The 25642-nt window shown below is 46.8% G+C and overlaps 1 protein-coding gene and 1 non-coding gene across 2 annotated transcripts; one reads left to right on the forward strand and one right to left on the reverse strand.

The window, feature by feature from the left end:
* Window positions 1-1626: 1626 nt before the first annotated feature.
* Window positions 1627-25603, reverse strand: GTPBP4 (GTP binding protein 4). Its single transcript, XM_086715080.1, has 17 exons — window positions 25458-25603; window positions 23703-23873; window positions 21004-21107; window positions 20788-20924; window positions 18910-19010; window positions 17543-17635; window positions 16316-16507; window positions 16170-16235; window positions 14120-14209; window positions 13258-13368; window positions 11558-11635; window positions 11194-11245; window positions 10710-10810; window positions 8857-9054; window positions 7499-7564; window positions 3413-3556; window positions 1627-2290 (listed from the first exon to the last, which is right to left on the reverse strand). Exons 1-17 carry the CDS (start codon window positions 25503-25505, stop codon window positions 2138-2140), a joined length of 1905 nt encoding a protein of 634 aa, XP_086571206.1. The 5' UTR covers window positions 25506-25603; the 3' UTR covers window positions 1627-2137.
* On the forward strand, window positions 4267-4351 carry TRNAR-ACG (transfer RNA arginine (anticodon ACG)). Its single transcript has one exon. It is a non-coding gene; the product is annotated as a tRNA-Arg (tRNA).
* Window positions 25604-25642: the final 39 nt, after the last annotated feature.

The raw sequence follows: 25642 nt of genomic DNA on the forward strand, positions 1-25642 counted from the left end.
GCAAATGTTTTCTCCCATTTCCTAAAGCTATCTTTTCACTGTTATTTCCTTTGAAGCACAGAGATTTGACATCATCCCATCTATCTTTTTGTTTTTGTTACCTGCACTTTCCAGCTCCAGAATACTGGGGGCACCTTTTTCTTTCTTTTTTTTTTTTTTTTTTGCTGGTATTTCTATTTTGTTCATACTGCACTTTCTGGACTCTGTGCATGTTTTCCTTTAACTGAGTGTCTTTATGATGGTTGTTTTAAAGTTTTTGTCTGGAAAGTCCACCATCTCATCCTCCTAAGAGACAGCATTTTTTCCTTTAATGGGCCATATTCTACTTTCCTGCTTTTTTAAAGTATAACTTGTGATTTTGCTGACAACTGGACATTTGAATCTCATCATGTGGTCACTCTGGAAATCAGATACTCTCCCTTCACCAGAATGGCTGGATTTTTTTGATTGTTGTAAGGGTGTGCCATGCCAGCCAGAGGTGAAAACTCGAAGTCGTCTCAGTTCTTCTCTGAGTACATGTCCTTCCCTGGGCAATTGTTCCAAATTCCCTTGAACATGCATTTGTTCTTCTAAGTCCTAATCCTTAAATGTTTGATCCACAAAAGAAGTACAGCAGGACAAATACAAAAGAAAAAGAAACAAGAACTGGCCTTTTAAACTCCCTGAAGCAGATTCAGGGGATGGGACTATAAGAATGGGAGTCTGTCCCTGTCTACACCTCCGCCACCAAAAGCAGCAATCCACAGTCTAAACCTAGAACCCCAATCTGTGGGGGACAAGGTTCTTAGCACCCACTTCGACACCCACAAGCAGCCACAGTGACTACCACAGGGCTGGGGTGGGGGATATGTGAACATTAAGCCATAAGGGCTAAAACGGACCAAAATTAACGGATTTGCCAGCCTAGTTCTTCCCTGCAAGACATGAGCCTCCAGAGAGACTTGACTTCCAGAACAGTTACCACAGGCAGATTCTCTGCGCCCCTGCGAAGAGATGGGCTCCTGGGGCCTCCCCAACAGCACATGCGTTTGTTTCTCCTCATGAGATCTTAACGAATCTTTTCAGCACACATAACACGAAAACCTTACTTTGTATCCCCAAAATGCAGCAGCTCTTAGACACACCTGTGCTGTAAGAAGAAAATGTCATCACATTACGGAAGACAGAAGCCCGTCCCACACTGCACAGTCACCAAGTGCTCTGCCCTGGGAGGCGCGCTCCCTGAGACTATGTGGGAAGTGGTGACAACAGCACTGTTTTAAGGTCAAGAAATGTTTTAAGCACTTAATACTCTGACACACTAACTTCCCACATCGCACTGTGGGGGTTCTGAGCTGACACATACGGCACAAATTCCACTCAGAGTAACTGAAAACAGAGCCCAGGAGGGGATTCTGCGGGAGTGTTAGGGTGTCTGCTTCTCTGAACATATGCAGTTCAGGGTTCCCCCAGCAGGGGACGCCCAGCTCAATTGCTACAGTGCCTGAGGCAACATTTTACCCCACAAAAAAGTGTTTTGTTTTGAAAAACGAAAGAATTTTTCTCCCTTTTCATTTGGCCAAATTGACAGTGATTTGTAACTAAAAAACAAAAAAACCCAAAAAAACAAACTAAATCAACCAAAACCACTTTCTTTCAGAAGTTTATTTTAGATAAACTAATTGAAAATAGATTGCAACGACGCACACGTTGTACAAAAAAACTAGAAAATAATCTAGCACTGGTATTCACTCTTACATTTGCAGGGCAGGGCCGCCAACCTTCTGCCCACGTCTGCAAGGAGATGCTTTCTTTGCGAGACTATACACATACACAAACCAAAGTTCCCTCTTGCAGAAGAAAGTAAGACTCTTCTCCATCAAAACAAAAATTTGCATCAATCAATCTTTCCAGTTTTGCAGACCTGAAGCAATCGGAACCCCAACAAATGCAGAAATCACAGTCGGCTCAAGGTACCTTACCATCATTGCGGTGACAAACGTCTCCCACACCTGCACACCCCAACATACAGCAAAGCAACAAGCCCGTCAGGTATGTCATCGCAATTTTCAGTTTATAGCCAGGACTCCCGTTTCGTGAAACTGGACCAGACCAGGAAACTAACAGTCTGGCCAAACCATCTCAGCTGCAGAGGACTCTACCTCCTGTCCTTTTTTCCGGCTTTCCTCTTTCCGGAGAGTAAGTGCTTGGGCTTCATATCAAACACATGTCTGTCTGCTTCTCCTTTCTTTCCCAGGCGGTTCATCTTCTTCTGAGCATTTTTCATCATAGTCTTGGCTTTCTTCACCATCTGGAAAGCAAAAGGACACACGTTAGCTGCTGAGTGTCTGTGTGCTTTTTCATTACCAGTTAAGAGCAGGTCTTAAGTGTCCAGATCTACTCTGTGAGAAGTGCTGGCAAGTCCCTCTGTTACCCACCGTGTCTGCAGGAACTCAACTGTCTGCACAATGAGAATGAAGATGGGAATGAATGTTATTTCTAGACAAGCTCTGTGCCTAGAAGAACCTGGAAGATTAGGGGATATCTGCTGTAACTCCCTCTTAGGGACACACAAGAAAACAGAGAACCAGCCCACGAAACTATACTCACATCGGACAAACGATAATGCCAGTATTAAAATCCAGATTTCTAGAAGGAAAAGGCATGGTGGAAGGGAAATCCCAAGTTTCCATCAAGTAGACTGTTGGCCAGTTTATATACAGACTTTCTCTCGTACCTGAATTTTCAAAATGCTGAAACTAACAATTTTTGTGTTCATTTAATTTAAATAGTTTCAGCAAAAGAGACTGTGTACATCCAAAATGTCTTTCCTAAAAGACTGACCCAGGGGCGCCTGGGTGGCGCAGTCGGTTAAGCGTCCGACTTCAGCCAGGTCACGATCTCGCGGTCCGGGAGTTCGAGCCCCGCGTCGGGCTCTGGGCTGATGGCTCAGAGCCTGGAGCCTGTTTCCGATTCTGTGTCTCCCTCTCTCTCTGCCCCTCCCCCGTTCATGCTCTGTCTCTCTCTGTCGCAAAAATAAATAAATGTTGAAAAAAAAAATTTTTAAAAAAAAAAGACTGACCCAAACAGCTCCTTCTGGGCTGGGTCCCTGCAGGGTCTGGTTGTAAGGTGGGGGCTTGGGACTCCAGGTGCTGAGCAAGCAGTTTCCTAGCTTGTTCCCGCATGGCTGGCCTGCGGCTCAGACCACCTGGTGCCCTGTGACACCATGCTTCTGTCTACCCCTGAGAAAGGACACCAGTAAGGAATGGTGCACCTAGGGAAGGGTCCAGAACACCCAGCTTGTCTCTCAGGGGCATAAGCACCCACCTACGGTCCCCACCTTCTAAACAGTAGCTGCGGGTATGTGCCCTGAGCCCTGGAGTCATCAACAGTAGAGACCACTATTTTTTATTGCACATCACAGGGGACTAACCTTGACGTCCCGAAGGCCGGAGACATCCCGTGGAGTCCGAGAGCAGCTGCGGCTCCGGGTTACTGATGTGGGTGGAACAGAGTCATCTCGTTTTCTCTTCCTTGTAACACTCCGGGACCTTCTGGCCTGGACTGCATAATGGGCCTGGGAAGCATAAACAGCAAATTCAGTGCTGCCTGAACCCAGCCTGGCTCCCAGGCTTGGTGACAGACGAAATCACACCAACAAGGAGACAGAACACTCAGGAGTTTTTAATGCCATTATCAAATAAACTAAAGCTCTTTAAAATTATATAGTTGGGGCACTCACTTTCAAATGTCCCCTCTCTGTAAAGAGATTTCATACTATTCTTCCTTTCTGATCTTCTCTTATACTCTAATGAACTTTTGCCTCATTAAAAAAAAAAAAAATACACACACACATACACAGAGTTAACTTTACATTATTCGTCAAACATACTTTTTCACTTAATGTGGCTGCTTTATGTTACAAGCGACTGTAACTCCATTAAAAACCGTTTACCTAACGCTGGCCATTCCTCAATACTGTCCTTTCCCCTAGGTGGTGAAACTAGCATCCTAACTGCTATTTTCGCTGTAGTGTGTCCTCTCTCCCCAGCTTTGGGGCCATCTACCTGAACACAGGGACAGCCCTCAGGAAGCTCAGCGCTGAGGTGAAGCAAAGCCTGCCCCTGGGAGAGGCCGCTGTGCTCGTGCTGGCGGGCGCCTCACTCACCCATGTCCTGTCCCCAAAGAACAAAACACCTGGACAGGAGCACAGGCAGTTAGCCTGCAAAAACGAACAGTCAGAAGTCAGACGCTAATGGATGTTCATTAAAATAACGCTTCAGGGGCGCCTGGGTGGCTCAGTCGGTTGAGCGTCTGACTACGGCTCAGGTCACGATCTCGCGGTCCGTGGGTTCGAGCCCCGCGTCGGGCTCTGGGCTGACAGCTCAGAGCCTGGAGCCTGCTTCCGATTCTGTGTCTCCCTCTCTCTCTGCCCCTCCCTCGTTCATACTCTGTCTCTCTCTGTCTCAAATATAAATAAAACATTTAAAAAATAAATAAATAAATAAAATAAAATAACGCTTCAGGCTAGCAGTGTAGTCTCAAACGTTGCTAATTAAAATCCAAATTAGTCTAACCCCTTTGGAAAGGACCTGTAACACAATTTGTCTTTTGATTTTGGTTATTCCAATTCTAGAAATGTTTTGAAAAAATAATCCAGAATATGCAAAAGTTATCTCAGACAAAAATGAATATGCTCCAGCATAATTCATCAAAGAAAAGACCAGAATTCCAATAGTTATCTGAAACCCCTTCTAGTCTTTGGGCTCCCAGGAAAACAGGTCTGAACTATTCACAACCTAAGCCCGTCTTGTGTTAACTCAACAAACCCTCATGTATCTGGTCGCTAAATAGAACCTAAGATGCTCCATGAAGACTTCAGTCACCAAAATCAAAGTTCAAGTAAAAAATATAAAAAATAAGCTTATGTTTTGTTCTCTGACATTCTATTCCAATTTGTATTCTTACCAGACACTAATTCCAATTTATTGTGTATTTCTTACACATCACCGTATATTCTGAGTTAACAGCAAATGAATTTTTTAAAAATTAGATTTAGTATTTTATTCTGGAAAAATCATTTGACAATATTGAAGCTAAATATTAAGTGTACACCTAGAATTTAGTAAACTTAATTTAAAGAATCAGAATTAAGATTAAACAGCATTAAAAAGAGTGGACAAGGGAGGTTGGAGGGAAATGGGCCCACATAGTCTATGTGCTAGAGGTGGAGGACACATCAGGGACATCACGCAAAATGCTCAGTGAGCCAAACAGAATGAATTGGTATGTGATGATTATTCATAGTGTTATGTATGCAACTGAAAATCTCACCAGTTTTCAAATGCTAGAGATTTCATGACTAGTGGCTGGATAAAGAACAAACAGTAACCTCCTAACACTCAAACTCTGTCATGTTCCCCAGAGGCAAAATGACGTGCTAAATGTGAGCTTAGATATTTATTCATTTACTTACGTGTAGTATATTCCTTCTTCTTAGTAGCTTTTTTTCTCCACTATGTTTTTGTTTTTTGTTTTGTTCATGGAGATGAAAATTGGCAATATGTAAGATTACTGAAGTATAATGATAGATTTTTGAACACAGAAATGGGACCATTTAAATTATTTCCCTGCATATTTTTCATAATTGGGATGGACAAGAATATGTCATATAAAATTGGAAAAAAAAATTGGAAACTCAGATTTTACTAGTAGTGAATAGTGTCATTTAGATGGAATGTCAACTTCAAACAATGAGAAATTCATGTATTGGCTCTTTGAATTAAACTCAGTGGCTTGAGTTGAATTTACAGTAATGCCAAATAAATGGTTTTATGAAAACTGAAGAATTGTCTTTCCTATTTTCTACATTGTAAAATATCCTGTACCTTTTGCTTTTTCCCTTCAGAGTATTCCAAATCTATCATTCAGCTATTAGTATGTTATCAACCTATTCTGGAATATACTTTGCTCTCAAAATTGACTCTGTTGAAATTTCTTGGCAAGTTAACTTTTAAAATAAAGCTTGCCCTAAGACTTTTAAAAGTAAAAGTGGGCATCTATGTGGATAAACTAATATTAAGTTCATTACCATCATGTAAAATTTCACAAGAGTTGATGATTATTTCATTTGAGATAAGATATGATCTTCACACCTGAGATAAGACCTCAGATGCAACCATAATTAAAATTCTATTTTTTCATAGATACATCTTTCAATATGTATGTCATTTAGAAAAATATCTTATATATAATAGGATTATTAAATTCTTCCTTTCATACAACATAAGTTGAAAATTCTTCCTTTTATAACAACGTAAGTTGAAAATTTTCTCAAATATTTGTTCCAAATTTTCTGGATTTTATAAATCATTTCCAGAAAAGTCTCAGGTATTTTGTTATAACTGTCTTTTGAATCAGTACTTAATGCTTTTTTTTTGAGTTCTATAACTTTGAAGATTATTATTATTTTCAATTATAACAGTGAATAAATTCTTTTTTTTTTTGTTTAATTTACATCCAAATTAGTTAGCATATAACAGCAAATGAATTTCTGAACAGCAACCAAACTGAGGTCTAAAAGAAACTAAAATTTTTTACTCAAAAAAATGTGAAAAATTACCCCAAAATAAAAAACACTTGGGGCGCCTGGGTGGCTCAGTTGGTTAAGCGTCCAACTCTTGATTTCAGCTCAGGTCATGATCTCACAGTTTTGAGCTCAAGCTCTGTCGCATGGAGCCTGCGTGGGACTTTCCCTCTTTGCCCCTCTCCTACTCACTCTCTCCCAAAATGAATAAACTTCAAAAAACAAAAAAATTTGCTTATACATCAGTGAAATATAGACACGATATACAGAATATGGTTATAACTACATCTTAAAGAAACAAAGATTAAAGCCCTCTGCAGAAAAAATTAAATAAAAAGATACACACGGCATGTTAACCTAGATTATTTTTGTGTACTGTGAACAAAAGTGATTTCTTTCTTTCTTGTTTCTGGTATTTTTCGTATTTTCATTAACCTGAAACAGAATTCGATGTATACATACACAATGAAATATTAAAAAAAAAAAAAAAAAAGAGAGAGAGAGAAAGAAGAAAGTGCAGAGGCCACCTCACACCATTGATGTTATTACTGAAACATCACCGTAATGCCCAGGAGCAGTCCGATGCTCAGGGATGACTTTTAATGCAAAACGATGGGAGTGTGCAAGGCATTCTTAAATTCTCACGTGGTGAACAAGAATGGAGTATGATGAAGACACCCCTGCATTAGCAGCACAGTCCCTTGAGCTGAGTGTCCTGAGCTGTCCCACGGGGCATATGGACAGCAGTGGGACAAACACGTTCCATTCTCAGCCAGCCACTTCCAGTGACACTCCTCAACAGACATACTCAAAGTTCATATCTCTTCTTTGATCACGTCTGTAACCCCCCAGGTTTCTAAGAGTCTAGTTTTCGAAGGCAAAGCTGTACATGTCCACATACGTATGTGACTGAGACCATCTGCATGCACTTACATTGTCTTTGTCATCCATGTCAACACCGAGACTGCGCATCTCACTCTCCAAGACTTTCCGCTGAACCTAAACACAGGGGAAAAGGTATGTTTTAAGAAAAATTAGTTTGATAAGATGCTTAAAAAAAATTTCACAGGAAAATGTACCTTTTACAATTATCTATGATACGTTTCTTTTAGAAATTATATCTTTTAGGGGTGCCTGGGTGGCTTGGTCGGTTAAGCGTCTGACTTCGGCTCAGGTCATGATCTCACGGTCCGTGAGTTTGAGCCCCACGTCGGGCTCTGTGCTGACAGCTCAGAGCCTGGAGCCTGTTTCAGATTCTGTGTCTCCCTCTCTCTCTGCTCCTCCCCTGTTCATGCTCTGTCTCTGTCTCAAAAATGAATAAACGTTAAAAAAAAAATTAAAAAAAAAAAAAAAGAAATTATATCTTTTAATTGGGCCCATGTTCATATTTTTGGACAGTTCACTGAAGCCCATGGAAACCAGTATCTCCCAGGCTGTGACTATGTGCAAGACGACATACACTTCATGACCTTGAATTCTGCACAACTCTGCAAGGGTCTCTGCATGCAAGGATCACTGACGCTGAGGTAACATGACATGCCCCAAGATGCAGACTCCAGCGACAGCAGCTTCTCCCAAACTCACTGAGCGCCACTGGGGAAACAGATGGAGGTCTTGCCTACCAAGAATCACTCATTTGCCATCATGTGAAAAGAGTACTTCAGACACACTAATGCGAAAGGTATCTGCCCTAACCATCATCCTGTCTTTGGGAAGCTTACCCCCCACTGTCACATCCTGTGGTTTGAGGGTGACCACAGGACCTGGCCTCACCTGCCACCCTGACAAAAGCATGGGGCAGGAGAGAAAAAGACCTACAAAGATGGAGCAGAGACTGAAAAGAATTCTGACATCATTTGACTCATTTGTGCCTGAAGTGTGACTCTCCCTGTCCTAACTAGTCACAGGAGTTAACATGTTGCTTGAGGATTTAAGCTGCCTTGCGTTAGGTTGCTGTAAATTGCAAAGAGGAGCACTAACTAGTAAAGAAGTTAATAAGAACATGTTAAATGATGGCTTTACTGTCACAAATTACGAATCACAATCTCAATCTGCACAACTGCAGAGAGGCTGAACCCAACAATGCTGAGCCTGGATGTCAGCAGGAAGGGTGCCATCAGCAGAATAAAAAGATCAGGGCTCGACCAACCTCAAAAGTCAGTACGTATCACCAAACCAAGTACGTGCAATCCCATGGCCACGTCTAGGCTGACATGCTGCTTTTAGCAGGGCTGTGCAAGAATCCAAAGCTGCAGAAACCCATCCTGCTGCTCTGGAAGCACAGAACTTGCCTTCTTAGCGGTTCGAGGCATCCTGGGCCCCTGTGTGTTCTTCTCCTTGGACTGCAGAATTTTCAACTTCCTTTTTTCCCGAATTTGCTTTGCCAGCTGGCGGATCTCCACCATCTCCTCGTCCTCGCTGTCGGATTCGCTGTCATATTCGCCTGCCGCCGTTCTCAGCTCTTCTTCTTTTTCTAACTCCTCCAATTTCTTGAAAAGGAATTAAACAAACTCAACAATGAAAACCTCGTGAGCGTAGCCACGTTCATGTGCCTCTCAGGGGCAGTAAGCGCCCGCGCCTGGCTCCACACAGGATGCCCCAGAACTCAGCTCCCAGCAAACGGCACCTGGGAGGAAATGAAGACCGTGCAGCACTAAGCCCACGGCACCCCGTGAGCGCTTCTATGTTGTCTCCTTCTCTTCACCAATTACTCCAGACATTGAGGGGACACGTGCACATGACACCTCCCTTGTTCCCCAGCACTCCCAACAGACCCAGGACAGAACCTCTGTCCTTGAAGAACTAAGAACTCATCTATGTGAGCTGACATAGGCCTCTAATATCCCATTCATCCACTCTGAGGCCATCCTCAAACACAAGCCAACACAAGCCAACACCACCGCTGGCTGTACAGTTCAAATAAAAAGAAGTTACAGGGTGCCCGGCAGGCTCAGTTGGTGGAGCATGACTCTTGATGTCAGGGTTCTGTCTTCAGGCCCCACACTAAGTATACAGATTACTTAAAAAATAAAATCTAGAAAATAAAAGAACAAATTACGTACGCACGAATACCCTCTATAACCAAGCAAAGAAACCCTGACAGCAATGCTGTAGTCAGATGCGGCCATGCCTTGGCTGATGTGAAAAGCACGGAGGGAGGGAGGTGGGCAGGAACGGGCAGGCCAGTTGCAGGCTGCGAACCCACAGGCTCAAAATGGACATCACCCAGAGAGCGACAACGAGGAGGCACATGTAGAGTATGAAGGAGGCTGTGACCTGGCTCCTGAGCCAGGAGCATGGACCGTGCGTGAGCAGAGCACAGGTGCACAGCTCGGACACAGGCAAGGAGGAGAACCAAGCACCAGAGAGTACAGAGGATTCAAGGAAACGAGGAACAGGAACAGGGATGAGGAGGTTCATGTAGGGTTTCCTCCTTGGAGACCCGCAGACTGAAATGGTACAAGGGCAGCATCCAGGAAGGAAATGAGGGAGTGTTGACGGGAAACACTGTTTTTTCAAAAAGCTTCACTGAGGAGAGAAAGGCAGCAGAGCAATGAAAGAAGGACCCAGGGCTTAGGAAAAGTTTTGTTTTGGGGCGCCTGGGTGGCGCAGTCGGTTAAGCGTCCGACTTCAGTCAGGTCACGATCTTGCGGTCCGTGAGTTCGAGCCCCGCGTCAGGCTCTGGGCTGATGGCTCAGAGCCTGGACCCTGTTTTGGATTCTGTGTCTCCCTCTCTCTCTGCCCCTCCCCCGTTCATGCTCTGTCTCTCTCTGTCCCAAATAAATAAATAAACATTGAAAAAAAAAATTAAAAAAAAAAAAAAAAAAAAAAAAGAAAAGTTTTGTTTTTAAAGTGAAAGGACCCGTGGACACCACAGGCTAAGCAAAGGTCCAGGAGAGGAGAACAGGCTGGGTTGGAGGACAGGGGCTCGTGGCCACCGGAACGCACCTGCCCCACAGAGGCGGCCGTGGCCGAAACCGCACAGGGAGCAGAGCCTTGGAGGGAGAGGCTGTTAGTGACGGCTGGAGAAGCTCACGGCGCATAAGGAATGAGGGCAGCACGTACGGCTGGGCAGACAGCTGTGGTTGTGCGATCAGGGACACAGAAGTAATAAAAATCACATAATACAACAGGAGACACAAACCTGCATGATGTCGGGGTCGATGTAATCAGCTATATTGTGGCCTTCCCAGATCTCGGGTATCTTATCATGTTTCTCAGAAGAGTTCATTAGATCCCAGTACTCTGAGGTTGAAAAAAAAGTTATGTTCACTGCAGTTTTTAATACCTTCAAGCACCATGTGCCCAAAATGAGTTCTTACACACATCGCTCCATGAAGACAACAGAGTGCCTGCACATAACACCCCAGAACAGCACAGCAGAGGGTCTCCAAATACCTCCTGGGTCGCCCAGCACCTTGGGACCACGGGCCGAGCGGGGGCAGGGGGGACAAAGGCAGCAGTGGCCCCAGCACCTGCACCATGCACGCTGCAAACCACCCTCCTCCTGAAGCCACAGAACCACCCACACACAGCCTCATCTCTAAGAAAGAGATGAAGGTACAGCCACAGGGCAAGAGGGCACTGAAGCCCTCCCACAGCGTCCCGACAGGGATGCTGGCCCTTACTCTGAAGGTCCAAGATGTAGTCGTCTCCCAGCTCTACTTCAAGGTCTCGTTCCTGAAACCAAAGAACAGATAACTCTATCAGCTCCTGCCAGCATTCCAGGCGCATGAACGCCAGGCACCCCCTTGCCCCAGGAGACAGCCTCCGCCCTAAGCTGAGAGCCCGTCCCTCTAATGCCTGTGCAGCCCGGCCATTCCCGGCTGGCTCTACGGCTCACATCCACGCAGTGTCCACAGCCACCTCCCTCCCACTCACGAGGGAAGGGGCCTTCATCGGCCACAGCTGTGGTCACAGAGCCTGAGGGTAAAGGCCAGGACACCTTCAGTGCCCACACATGGCCTTCTGCACCCGCGAGAGTAGACCTACCCGCTTCTTCCTGGGCTCCCCAATGTCCATTCTCTTCCTGCGCGCCACCACTCCCTCAGGGATGAAAGGGGGCCTTTCCTGAGGAGACATCACCAGAAAGAGTGACATGAAACACCTTGCTGAATGCAAAAGGAACATGAGAGTGAAAAGCCAGAGGCACGCTCTCCGTCTGCAAGGGCAAGGTGAAGCCAGACCAACTCAGAACCAACAGACTGGGGGGCGGAGCAGGGCCAGCTGGGCACGGAAACCAGGAAGACTCCACAGCTGATCCAAAGTTTATCTAGAAAAAATAAACACCAAGACTCTCGAGAAAATCATGAACAAAAGTGATACAAGAGAAAAACAAAGCAGACAACAGAAATCTAGACACGAAGCAAGTCCATACAAGAAGGCAACGAAAACATAGAGTATTCGAATCTCAGTCCTGAGATTAAGGACTAGCCAGGCAAAAACAGAGCTGGGTGGCTGCTTCTACCTGCTGCCTAAGAACAAATCAAATGCAAGACTGAGCAAAAACTTCTGTTCAAAACAGGTAAAATTAAGATAATTAAGTACAGGACAAAGTATAGGAGAAAAATATTATCAAGATATTTTTGGAATGAACGGGAGGTCTTTCTATGCAGGACACAAAACCTAGTTACCGTAAAAAAATATTGATATTAGCTAACAGCATATATTAGAAAATTATTAAATATTCATAGCATATATTAAAAACATATAATTTCTTTGAAGCTGAGAAAGAAAACCCAAATCAAAAAGCAAATGACAAAAAAAAAACAAAATCCACAGAACATACAAGAGTCTGGGGGTGCCTGAGTGGCTCAGTCAGTTGAGTATCTGACTCTTGACCTCAGCTCAGGTCTTGGTATCAGGGTTGTGAGTTGAGCCCCACAAAGGGCCCCAATTTGGGCATGGAGCCTATTTAAAAAAGAACATATAAGAGTCTCATTTCCTTAAGATAAAAATTATAAATTAAACGAGTAAAAGATAAATGACCTGAGGAACTAATAGGCCAATAAGTACATGAAAAATGCAGGCTTGGCAGGGCACCTGGTTGGCTTGCACAGTGGAGCCTGCAACTCTTAATCTCAGGGTTGTGAGTTCAAGCCCCATGTTGGGTGTAGAGATTATTCAAAAATAAACTGTTCAAAAATTTAAAAAAATGCTTGCCTGAACTGATCATTAAAGGAACCACCGATTAAACTGACAGCAGCCAATGATGAGGGGACGCGGAGCATATCCCAGGAAGGCATTTCTGGGAGACAATGTCATTCTCAATGGCCTACTGAAAACGCACTCTGCAAATAAAAGACTTATGCACAAAGACATGCGACAGAGCACTGTTTGTAACAGCAAGAAAACAGAATAATTTTAAAGAATGTAACACACGTTTATGTTTAAATTTTTTGAAAAATATCCTCCCACACCAGAAAGACTTATGGGAACGTCAAGACAGTTACCAGTAACTACGTCTGGTGGAGCGAGCAGCAGGCTTTACCTTTTGGCACTTTTATACTTCAGGACACAACCGTTCCTCTGGACGAGAAACTCAAGCCCACTATGATGCCCACAGGGGTGGGTGTGTGCGCACACGGCGCCCATGAGCCTCATCCATGAGCCCTGCATGAGGCAGGTGCTGGTGTGTGCGGACAGAGGGCATAGGCATCTCGCTCCCAAGTTCCTGGGAAGGGCAGCCTCACCTTGTCATCTCTCTTGCTCGGCATGGCCAGATGCAGCCTGTTCAGCACCTCATTCACTTTATTTCCTTTCATTTTGGTTTCAACCCGATGCGCCAGAAGTCTGTCACAAGCCTGGGAAGGTGAGAAAACGGGACATGACTCACAAGGCACCCACCTTCCGGGCTGGAGGTGGGGGTGTGGGAGAGGAACCAGACTCCGCAATAACCAGCAGACTGTGTTCCAAGCTTTGGGCCCCGCTTTGCGCTTTTCCTCAGGAGTCACATCCACTGGTGCTATCTTGGGGATCACCCCAAGATCCAGGTGACCCCCCGGGGGTAGACCACACGCTCAGGAGGGAGCAGGCCTCTCCCTTACCAGGCCAGGCCCAGGCTGGGGCAGCACCCCATGTCCCATCTGGGCTTGCCTCCACCACCAGTCACCCTCGCGCCGTGTTCCCTAGCCAGGTTCAAGGCCCACCCTGGGCCCTGGAGCGACAGCGCCAAGCCAACCAACAGCATCAGACCCTGCCATCTCTTTTCCCTTCAGGTAAAAATAACAAGGACGTAAAATGATCAGAATCGCATGTGAAATCTAACAGGAAATGTCTCTTTTCTTGTTTTTTTTTCCCTGCTTCTGAACAAGTTTCACAGTACAGCTGGCACAGACATCCCGGCAGGTCAAGAAGGGCAGCAGGCTGTGCACGAGGTTCAACCCCCCCAGGGAGGGAGTCAGATCATCCCTCTAAACCCCGTTTGGACTGTGTGGGATGGGGGAAGCCAGGGCTCAGTGTGGCGCACATGCTCTCCAACCTGGACGGAAAGCCTCTCCCCACGGCAGACACCTCTCACGAGAAAGGCAGTATAGGTGTGGATGGAGCACTGACCTCAGTTTTCACCTGAATAACCCCTTCCTCCGTCAGGGTGCTAGTCTCAATCACGGGGAATCCTGCGGCCTGCAAATCTGCAAATATTTTCTGCAGAGACAGAAGGAAAACAAGAGAGCCATTATTTATTTCTACTTCCCTACAGACAACTCTTACTGCTCTTCATGTAGGGATCAGAAATGCGAATTAGCCTGGCCGTGGCTCATTTGCAAATTCTTCTAAAGGACGTTTCCCCAAAATGTTGATTCCCCCCCATATTCTTCTGTGACAAAGAAAATACTACTGGGAGGATCAAACCAGACTACAAAAGCAAACCAGAAGCTCTCTGGAACATTCTGTGAGATGTTACCTTCTAAAAAGGAGCAAGATACAAAACTTTTAAGATGTTTTCAATACTATTTTTAAATAAAATGCATAGAGTCTGCAGCCTAAGAGAATTCCTTAGAAAACAATACAAAAATGAATAAATCACTGCACTCCAAAGGAGAGGCTTCACTTGCGTAGCTCTTCACCAAGGCCACCTCATTCAGACGTAGGGGGCCAATCCTGTGACAGGTAAGCTGCTCATGAACAAGGTCAAACACCTTTACTACAGGCTCCCACTTACCAGTTAGACTTCCTCCTCTCCTGGAAGCAGCAGTGGTCCTGGGCAACAGCGGGGTCTGACAGCTAACCGCACCACCGACTAGCACGTGATGCAAGCCACTGTGCCTCTACCTGAGCTAGCCGTAACCATGTTCCTCACGTGGTGCCGCTCCACGGTCAGAGCACGGATGGCGTACCCAGGGCAGGCTGCAGGCCACACCCTAGTGTTAACCCAACAGTCACATCGCAATGGCATCCGCCACCCACTGGCTTTCAGATTTTTCAATCTGCCTGATGACATCACTGACTGGTAGCCCAGCAATGCAGCAACTGCCACCAGTGACTCCAGGATGGAGACCTCACCCCATCACGGCTGGCAGACGGTGAAACCCAGACACGTTTCAACCCGAAGCCTGAGCACCTGGTGCAACACTCACCCTAACCTTTGGTCGTCACAACCCAAACCCTGTCTGCAGCTTCCAAAGTGATTAACCTAAAAAACTGAAATTACTTAATAGGGATCTGAGTCCTTTCAAACAAGTGAATCCTCTGATATCAGTGGTTACCTAGTTAGTAACTTGATGAATGCGCTGCAGTGCCCATTAAACCAGTACAGCTGTTCAAAACCCTCTCCCCAGGTATTAAGACGTCCAACCAGCATGAGACAGAGGTGCCAGGAAGAGACCCTCTGCACGCAGCTGGTGGGTGGCACATGCCCCAGGAGACGCAGCCACATCAAGATTACTCTAGCGCACTGGTTCTTAAAACTCGAGTGTCACCCACCACGCGGGGTGCCTCCCAGACTGGCCCTGTAGGCCTGGGTGCGTCCAAGAATCTGAGAAGCTCTGTTACTAGTGCCAACCTTCTCCAGGCAGTTATCCCCAGAGAGCTGCGGGGCCAAGTGTGGGTGGAAAATGAGGGCTAACCACCTTACCTGCCTCGTGGAAAACACAGCGAACACTATGTACTCACAGTTCTGGCAAGTTTACAGGTGCCCCTTCTTCATCATTCACTCCACGCTTACCTCCCAAACTCATTTCCCCCACAAATGTGTGTGGCAGGCACGTGACACCCCCCCCCCCCCGACCTCCCCTCCCAGGAACCTCCTCTGGAAGCGCGGCTCTGGGCAACCAGCCGGCAGAGACCCAAAGGGCCAAAGCCCGTCTGAAGGCGCTTTGCATCCTCCAGGCACCAAGGTCGGAGAACAGTCGCATCCTAAAGAAGCACAAGACCTTTCCGGGGTTAAACACGCCGTCCTGCCAAATGCACAGGTACTTGCACAGCCTCCAAGAGCAGAGGACAGAAAATGTCAGGTGTAGTTTGCCACTAACAAACCACTGAGGGAATGATCTCAACTGTGGAATAAAAATCTTTACTAGTATTGCTGAAATTCCTTCTCGGCTTTGGTTGTCTGCAAATAAACTTAGAATTAGTACGTAAGACTCAAAACATTCAGACAGTTTACCTGATCGTCTTCAGAAAGTCCAGCTATCCGCTTCACATCACATTTGTTTGCTACAACTATAAGAGGCTGGAACAGGGAAAAAAAAAATGAAATGATTATCCTCGCGGCACAGGCTATGAACGGCAAACACCCGTCCCCACACGCACCTTGTTGATGAAGAGAGGTTTGATGTTCTGGAACAGCTCCAGCTGCTCCCTCAGCCCATGCCCACACTGCTCGGACAGATCCATCACATATAGGACCGCGGCGCGCAGGTGAGCCAGGGCCGTGATGGCCTGCATCTCAATGGTGTTCCGATCCTCCAAAGGGTGGTCCAAAATCCCGGGAGTATCGACAACCTAAGCGTCAGGTCTGTTACTCCAAAGCACATATACCCACAAATTTCTTGCCCAGCATATCCTGGAGGTGACTCACATACCCAACCCGGCCCTCTCAATACTAGTAAATAAGACGTGGGTCTCCCAACTGACATAATGAAAAAAGCAATGACGGAACAGTACCTATTCTTTAAATATTACAAAAAAGGGGGGGATGAGTCGACCCTGCAGAGCTCACTGAAGAACCAGTCAATGACCTAGAGAAAAGGACTCCTCTCTCTTTTTTTTAAAGTAATTTTTGTTAATGTTTGTTTATTTTTGAGAGAGAGAGCACGAGCAGGCGAAGGGCAGATAAAGAGGGAGACACAGCATCCGAAGCAGGCTCCAGGCTCTGAGCTGTCAGCACAGAGCCCGACGTGGGGCCCGAACTCACGAGCTGTGAGATCACAACCTGAGCTGAAGTCGGATGCCCAACCGGCTGACCCACCCAGACGCCCCCTCCCTTTTTTTTTTTTAAACATATGCTCTATGCCAAACATGGGGCTAGAACTCATGACCTACAGATCAAGAGTCGCACACTCTACTGACTCAGCCTACTGGGTGCCCCGACAGAGAGAACAGAACTGGCAAACACTCCCAGGTGTTAGGAATGACTTTATCATTTACAAAATTAAATTCAACTGTGGAAACTGCCCCATGCTTTTAAGTGGCTAATGCACATCCTTTCTAAGGACAGGGTCAGAAACGACAAGGAGATTCTGGTTTCATGAGAAGCACCACTGCTAATGTGATGTAGCCATCTGCTCTGGCAGCTGGCGGCTTCCCGAGTTCTCGCAGAAAAACAAGCACTGCACTCGGGCAGCGGCGAAGCTTGGGAGTTTTCTTCATGAGGACATTCCTGGTGACCCCGAGAACCTGTCCCACCCCTTCGGAGTCTTCCTGTAAGTGTACTGGGACCTGGGGAGAGACTATAGTTCTTCAGGGACCACCAAAATCAAACCCCATTCACAAAACCACCCAGACGTGACCCCCATGTCTGACGGTGGGAACGCTCACCTGCCAACGCAGGTACTTGTAGTCCATGTGCCCCACAAACAGGGATTTGGTCGTGAACGCATAGGGCTGGACGTCCACGTCGGCTCTCGTCACCTGAAACAAAACAACGAAAGCTTCCACAATCACATGAGCTCCAAACCTTATTCCCGGTCAAAGAAGGTAAATGTGGCACCTGTACATTATGGAGACTAATGATTTCGGCAGTAAGACAAAACAACCAAACAGCCAGAGAGCTCCCATGATTATACTCCTGATGTCAGAAGCTGCTGCTGACAGACGGACAGGCTCCATTTCCTCACGCCACCAGGCGAGGCCAGGACACAAGAGTCCAAATACGGGACGGGGAGGGGAGGAAGGCCCAGCACCGGGAGGGTACCCATCAGCTTCTGCTCTGCTCCACCCCAGCCCCACTAATGCCCCACAGAACTTGCTGTGAAGACAGACTTGCTCTATCTACACTGCTGATGCGGGGCCCACCAGCCACACGTCCCCATGAACTCTTGAGATGTGATCAGTGCAACGTAGGAACTGAACTGTTTGTTGTTTAATTTTAATCAAGTGGCCAGTGGCTTAGTGCCGCAGCACTGGCTCACGAGCATCTGAGACATCGGCCCAGACACCGCAGAGCTTCAGCCTGTCACGTCAGCACAACTCGGGGACAAAATAAAAACCTGCAAATGGGCTTCAAGTGGAAGTGCTCCTGGCAGCAAGCACCACACATATGTAACTGTCGTTGTCTGGCACCTGAGCTGTTGTTGGTCGTGAACTGACATTTTATTTTATCTACTTATTTATGAACCGACATTTTACATGCGGTTTCTACTCTGTTCAAGTCCCTCAAACTCAGCCAAGTGGTCTTGAAGCACTAAGTTACTAAATAAAGAGCACCCTCGAGTCCCAATTAATGAACTCACTCAAATCAAGAGCAACTCAGCCACTTCCCACTACGGGGACCAAATACTTGATGTGAGCAGTGACACGTCAACCAGCGACATTCACGTAGTGCCTCAGGAAGCCCACTTCAGCGAGTGCAGCCTGCCACGGTAGACCCCAGCGCCTATGGCACTACCAGCCCCAGATGAGGCTGAGACAGTACGTCCTGGGAAAGGCTCTCCGTGTTAACAAAACCGGACTTAACATCTCAAATCCCTTAGAAACTTAGGGAATGCACACTAGAACAGAAATAGCAGGCGAAACCTAGATTCAGACAGCGTCAGTCCTCCCTTCAAGTAAACGGCTATTTAAGCCGACAACAGTGCTGACAGACTAACTGGCTGGCCATCCTCCAGCCCACACGGCAGGACATAGCAGCCCTTGGGTCTCAGGTCCTCGGTCACTTGCGTTATCATCACCAGACACATACTAACCTTATTGATGAAGCTGGACTTGCCAACATTCGGGTACCCACACAGGAGCAGGGTCCTCGTATTCGGGTCAATAGTTGGCAGACGGGACAGATGCTGACGCACTGTGGGAAATAACATGTGTTTGATTTCTTAAGAGCAATTAAGAAACTCAAACTTTAAGGTCTGCTTCACTTAGCTGTACTCCTGGCCCATGGTTATACTAACCCCACTCCAACATTTACAACGTGAGCGACAGAAAAAGTATGAATAGAAAAAAAATTGCCTGCAGAGGCACCAGAGCACACAGCAGCGTACCTCCCGACTCTGGCTGTACCCACAGTCCTGTTCAATAGGTCAAAAGTGGGGCCAGAAACACACATCTAAGCGGTGCCCAGACCGCTCTTACTAAGCGGGATATATGGAAAGCATTTTGGAAGCAAACGTGCATGCCACCACTTCCTGCCAAGGCGCTGGGCTAGTTCCACGCAACGACTAGGTGCATCACCGGCAAGGCGGTGACACCCTGAGGCCACCCTCAAGACTAAACAAAGCAGTCAAGTACTACAAGCTTGTCGCAAATCATTTGTAAGATGCCAGGAAAGGGGGAACAAACCCAGAGGACTCAAGACTTCAGCGTAAAAATCTATGCATAGAGGCAAACACCTGTTTCACTAGAAATACTACTTTAATTCAGAACCGTCCTTTAATTTAACTAGCTTTAATTAAACTATCATGCAACAAAGCTGGAGTGGCAATTTCATGCTAACACATATTGCAAAGCTTTTACTTTTTTAAAGTTTGAGAGCGAGGGTGTGCACGTGCACACACACATACATGCATGGATGAGTGGGGGAGGGGCAGAGAGAGAGAGAGAGAGAGAGAGAGAGAGAGAGAGAGAGAAGAGAGAAAGGGAGAAAGAGAACCCCAAGCAGGACCTCCACTGTCAGCATGGAGGCTTATATGGGGCTCAATCTCGTGAACTTCAAGATCATGACCTGAGCCGAAATCGAGGGTCGGACGCTTAACTGACTGAGTCACCCAGGCGCCCCTCTTTTATTTGAGAGAGACAATGTGTGTGAGTGGGGGAGGGACAGACAGAATCTTAAGCAGGTTTCATGCTCAGTGCAGAGCCCAGCATGGGACTTGTTCCCACGACCCTGGGATCATGACCTGAGCCAAAATCAAAAATCGGATACTCAATCAACTGAGCCACCTAAGCGCCCCAGATATTGAAAAGCTCTTAAGATTTTTTTTTAAACTTTACTTTTAAATTTATTTTTTAATGTTTGTTTATTTTTGAGAGAGAGAAAGAGCACAAGCAGGAAGGGGCAGAGAGAGAGAGGGAGACAATCCCAAGCAGGGCTCCACCCTGTCAGCACAGAGCCCAACACGAGGCTGAATCCCACTAACTGTGAGATCCTGACCTGAGCTGAAACCAAGAGTCGGATGCTTAACCGACTGGCCACCAGGCGCCCCAAGTCCTCTTAATAGAACAAACAATTTATGGGGCACCTGGGTGGCTCAGTCGGTTAAGCTTCTGACTTCAGCTCAGGTCATGATCTCAAGGCTCATGGATTCAGAGCCTGGAGCCTGCTTCGGATTCTGTGTCTTTCTCTTCTGCCCCTCCCCTGATCGTACTGTCTCTCTCTCTCTCTCAAAAATAAATACGTAAACATTTAAAAAAATTGTACTAGTAATTCATAAGCATTTTAAGCACCAGCTGCTTTTTCAGTAATAACTAGCCTGTCACAGTTTCTCAAAGGATGGGTGAGGAATGGTTTGATCCTGTTAGGTCTAAAATAAAACAAAAAAGAGCACCCTAAAAATAAGTTCTTGACAAGAATCGAGGACCTTAACAGCACACACTAAACACTGTCCTTGCTTACGTAAAAGAGGTACCTTGTTCCAAATACTCCAAGCTCTGCTTCTGTCTTTTGATGATTGTACACATCCGGCCGAGGGCGGCTCGCTTCAGCTGCTTGCAGCGGTAGAGAGAGTCTCCGTATTTCATAAGCCGCACATAATCCTTAGCCACGCTTAAAGAAATAAAAAGATGTAAGATACTTTTCACCTCAGGCAATAATTTAAAAGACACTGTATTAAAAGATACCTTACTTGTCCACTAAATTTTTGGCAATATTTATTTGTCCCAAGGCCAACTTGTAATGGTCCTTGTCATAGAGAATGTTCATCAAATCAGCATAAAATGGATGGATATCCTAAAACAGAAATAAAGCGGTCATTCTGGGACAGGTTTCTCATCCCCATGTGTCAATAATTCTTGAAGAATAATTTTGAAGTATGTCCTGCCTTTTCCACGCTCTTCAAACCCCAGATCTCCTCCCCGGTCCATTCTCCTGACTGAGGACTGTTTAGAGTTCAGGGGTCACTTCTGCCTGCCCATCTAGCCTGGGCCCCAGACTGATCCCCCTTTACCTCATCTGCAGGTCTCCATTTGTGCACCAGACCCCCTGCCCCTCCTACTCAAGAGCTGAAACCAGGCCTGCAAACGCGCTGTCATTTCCCCCTCAGCTCTAACAGTTGGAAAGCTCCCTGAACCCACAGCCCTTCCGTTCCTTTGCTCCCCTTCTTGGGGAAGGTCACAGAGAGGTACTGGCTCTTCTTCCTTTGAACCCAGTGTAGTCCGAACCGTGTCCACCCGTCCTTTAGAGCGGCTCATCAGATCAGCTCCCTCCCCGGACTCCTTTCATCTTACCGGAGCGTTCCACAGCACCAGACAGCTGACCACTCACGCTTCCTGGTGCTTTCCATTCAACTGGCCTCTGGGACCAACTGTCTGGCTCTTCTCTCCCCTCGCCGCTCCTCAAACTCCCTCGCTGGCTTATGCTTCCACCCAACATTAAACATCAGAGTTCCTGGGAGCACTTTTCTCTCCAGGTTCAGCTCCTAGGTGACCTCACGTGGATCTAAAGGCACTGACGGGCTCCTGAGTGCCACCGCACATCTCCAGGCCACACCTCTCACAGAGCTCCAGACTACTCGCACTTCTGCTCGGACACCTTACCAGAATCTCAGACCAACGCGTCCAAACCACCCCCTTCCTCGTCCTCAAAATGCCCCACTTCCCCGTCCGGATGGATGGCAACTGCAAGATGCCCAAGATGCCACGAGCAAGTTCAGCTCTTCCAACCACCACCAGCTGTTTATGTCGGTGCGTCAACCTTCAAGGGGTCTCCTAACCCCATAGGCCACGCATCCTCTAAAAGAGAAGTCAAAGCTCGGCACATCCCACACTCAACTTGGAAGGTTTCCCTAACAACAGAACTCAAGCCCTGTACCAGGCGGCTCACTGACTCACCATCTCTGACTCATCTCCAGGTACCCTCCCTCTCACACACCCTGATGGGTCTTCCTGTTTGAGACCTCACACTCTGTACCTCGGGGCCTCTGCACCTGCTGCTTCTGCGCCTACAGTGCTTCTCTCCAGGCAGCCCCGCAGCTCGTTTCCTTCAGATCTCTGCTGCAAACTCTAGAGATTTCTAGGTTTACAACCTTTCCCCTCACTAGATGAGGACAGGGACTTATTACTACTGTGTTCCCAGGGCCTAGATAAGTACCTAGATATGTACCTAGATAAGTACATATCAATGATTCCATGAACGTAACTATGCTAACCTTCTGCTCTAAAATTCTCGGATAGCTAACGTTAAAAAAAAAAAAAAAAGAAAAAAGGAATACATGATGTTCACAATGTAAATGTATTGTATTAAAAAATGATACCAAGGATGAAAAAGATAAAACTTCTTACAAAGAACCACAAAAATCTGGTGCTAATTAGTTCAAAGCATTTTTTGCCCAGATCAGGTGTTTCCAAATATCACACCAGTTTCCAATCATCTTACTCTTCTGGTTCCTTCTAGGTAATTTCTAGGGTACCCACCCTTTCCCAACAAACTATCCACCCATTCAACGAGCCTCTACTGAGCACCTACAGCATGCCCAGGAGACACGTGTAAAGTTAAGTGCCTGTCCGCTAGCAAAAATCTCTACTCTTATTTTAAGCACATCTGTAATTTTTTAAACAAACTACTGTCACCTTAAATATAAAAGAAACTCTTGTCACATAAACCAACTTTTGCCTCCTGGCTTAACCTAGCTTTACGGACTATCTGGGGACAGTGGCCAATTTAGGCTCTCACCCTGCACTGTGGAGCCCACCCCAAATAACCCTGCAGCAGTGTTCTCCTACACGGGGATTTCACGAGCAGTGTCTGCTCTTGGCTTTCCACGGCTTAATCAACAGGTAAACTCTACTATGCTAGAGAGTGAAGACTTCAACTCTTTTAGCTGAATGCAGAAGTCACAGCTCCCCCAGGCAATTTCTTCCCACCAGTCAACAGAGAGGACAGTGCTGAACTGACCATCACTGGCTGATGAAACAAACAGTGGTGGACCTCAGGCCACTGCTACAACCTGAGGCCACAAAGGAGCCTTGGAAAGAGGAAGCCCATACAGGTTGGTGAGCTGCCAGGTTCACAATCCATAGCTTTTATAGAGCTTGGGTTGGTGCCTGCAATCCTAGAAGTTACAAAAAAAAAAAAAAAAAAAAAAAAAAGGTGGCGGAGATAGCTTTGGGCCCTCTTATATGGAGTTTAGTTTGGGGGAAAGGAAGAATACTAAGGAATAAAAAAAAAAACCTGTGTTCTTTTCCCAGCTTTGCCATGAACTCACAAAGTCTGACCAGTGAATAATTTTGTTTCCTTCATTATCTGTCAGATAAGTACACAAACTGGCTATAAATTATCTGAAAGCTCACATTGATATTGCCATATGTGTCCCCCAGAATCACTTACATCCAATTTGGGGAAATCTGTTAGAATCTGTGAGAGTCTGTCATGGTAATTTTGTTGAGTAAATTTGACTTTCCTCATGTAAAAATGTCTAATGCGGTGAATTTGGTAATGTTTATGTATAACTGTTGGAGTCTTCCGTTGAGTCTTCGATAATGTCAGGTCAATAAAGTCCTGTAATTAAATAAGAGACAGTACACCAAAAATGTTTATTTTCTATCCACTTATCTGAAACCTCAAAAACCAACAATTAACAATACCATACATTTTAAACTACAAACACTTTTCCTAACTAAATCTTTACTCTTTTATATCCAACTTGGTTCATGTTCATAGTTTTTGGCTTTTAAAAAACATTTAGCAGATGGCTGCCTAAATAAATTTTATCCCTTATTAAAAAAAAAAAAATGTTTACTTGGAGAAAAAGAGACACGGAGACACACGAGCGAGTGGGGAAGAGCAGAGAGAGAGGGAGACAGAGAATCCCACATGGTCAGTGCAGAGTTTGATGCGGGACTCGATCCCACAAACTGAGATTGTGACCTGAGCTGAATCAAGAGTAGGACATGCAACTGACTGAGCCACCCAAGGAGCCTCATCACACACTTTCTTAATCTCACCTGTATTTCCAATACCTAGAACCCTCTGAAACTTTAGTCATAGAACTCAAGCATAAACCAGAAAAAATATCAAAGGGAAAAAATTCTGCAATTCAATCCACGTATCTTTGACTTTGGAAGGACGTTAAATAAGTAAACCTAGGTGTGGAAAGTGACTGAGAATGTACACGACTCTTGCTCGTGTACCCAGTGCAAACAGAGACATCAAGCCCAGAGGCCTCCCCATCCCCTCCGTTAGCGGAGTCTAGGAATCCGTAAGACGCCAGTTCAAAAGCCTGACCTACTTCACGAAGTTTTCCCTGACCCGCCCCACCTCTTGGGGAGGAACCTCTCCTCTCTAGGAAGGACTCCAAGGTCTGGAGAAGATCCCTGACACTCAAGGAGTAGACACTCACCTCTGGGGAAGGACCCTGACATCAGAGGACGAACATTCACCCCTGAGGACGGACCCTGACGCCTGAGGCCAGAACCTTAACCCTGAGGACAGACTCTGACGCCTGAGGACGGACCCTGACCCCTGAGGAGGGACTCTGACCCCTGAGGAGGGACCCTGATGCCTGAGGGGGGACCCTGGCCCCTGAGGACGAACCCTGACACTTGAGGAGGGAAACTGGCCCCTGAGGAAGGACCCTGACGCCTGAGGAGGGACTCTGATGCCTGAGGATGGACCCTGGCCCCTGAGGAGGGACCCTGGCCCCTGAGGACGGACCCTGACGCCCGAGAAGAGACCCTGATGTCTGAGGACGGACCTTCACCCCTGAGGACGGACCCTGACGCCTGAGAAGGGACCCTGGCCCCTGAGGATGGACCCTGAATCCTGAGGAGGGACCCTGGCCCCTGAGGAGGGACACTGACACTTGAGAAGGGACCCTGATGCCTGAGGACGGACCTTCACCCCTGAGGAGGGACCCTGGCCCCTGAGGAGGGACCCTGACGCCTGACGCAAGGGCCTGAAGAAGGAGCCTTGCTGCCTGGGGGAACCCCTAACCCCGGAGGGCCCTCATCTGGGAGGACGTGGCCTGGGAGGAGAGGCAGCCCGGAGCAGGCGACCCTTGTCCCATCCCTGAGTTACGGGCCGGGCTCTCCCAGTCCCCCGGCAGGGAGAGGCGAGGGCTGAAGAGCCCTCGGGGCCGCCTACCTTGGCGGACGGCACCACCGTGATCTTCTTGAAGTTGTAGTGCGCCATGCCAGCTGCCACACACGAGGGAACGTGGACGGATGCGTGGGACTTCCGCCGGAGCGGGCGGGACTTCCGCCTGCGCGTCACTTCCGGGATCTCCTTGCGGCCCCGCCCCCACCCCCTGCACGGCTTCCTCGCCGCTT

The sequence above is a fragment of the Puma concolor genome, chromosome B4 (assembly GCF_028749965.1).
Source record: "Puma concolor isolate L17-30 chromosome B4, mPumCon1.1.hap2, whole genome shotgun sequence".
Taxonomy (NCBI): Eukaryota; Metazoa; Chordata; class Mammalia; order Carnivora; family Felidae; genus Puma; species Puma concolor.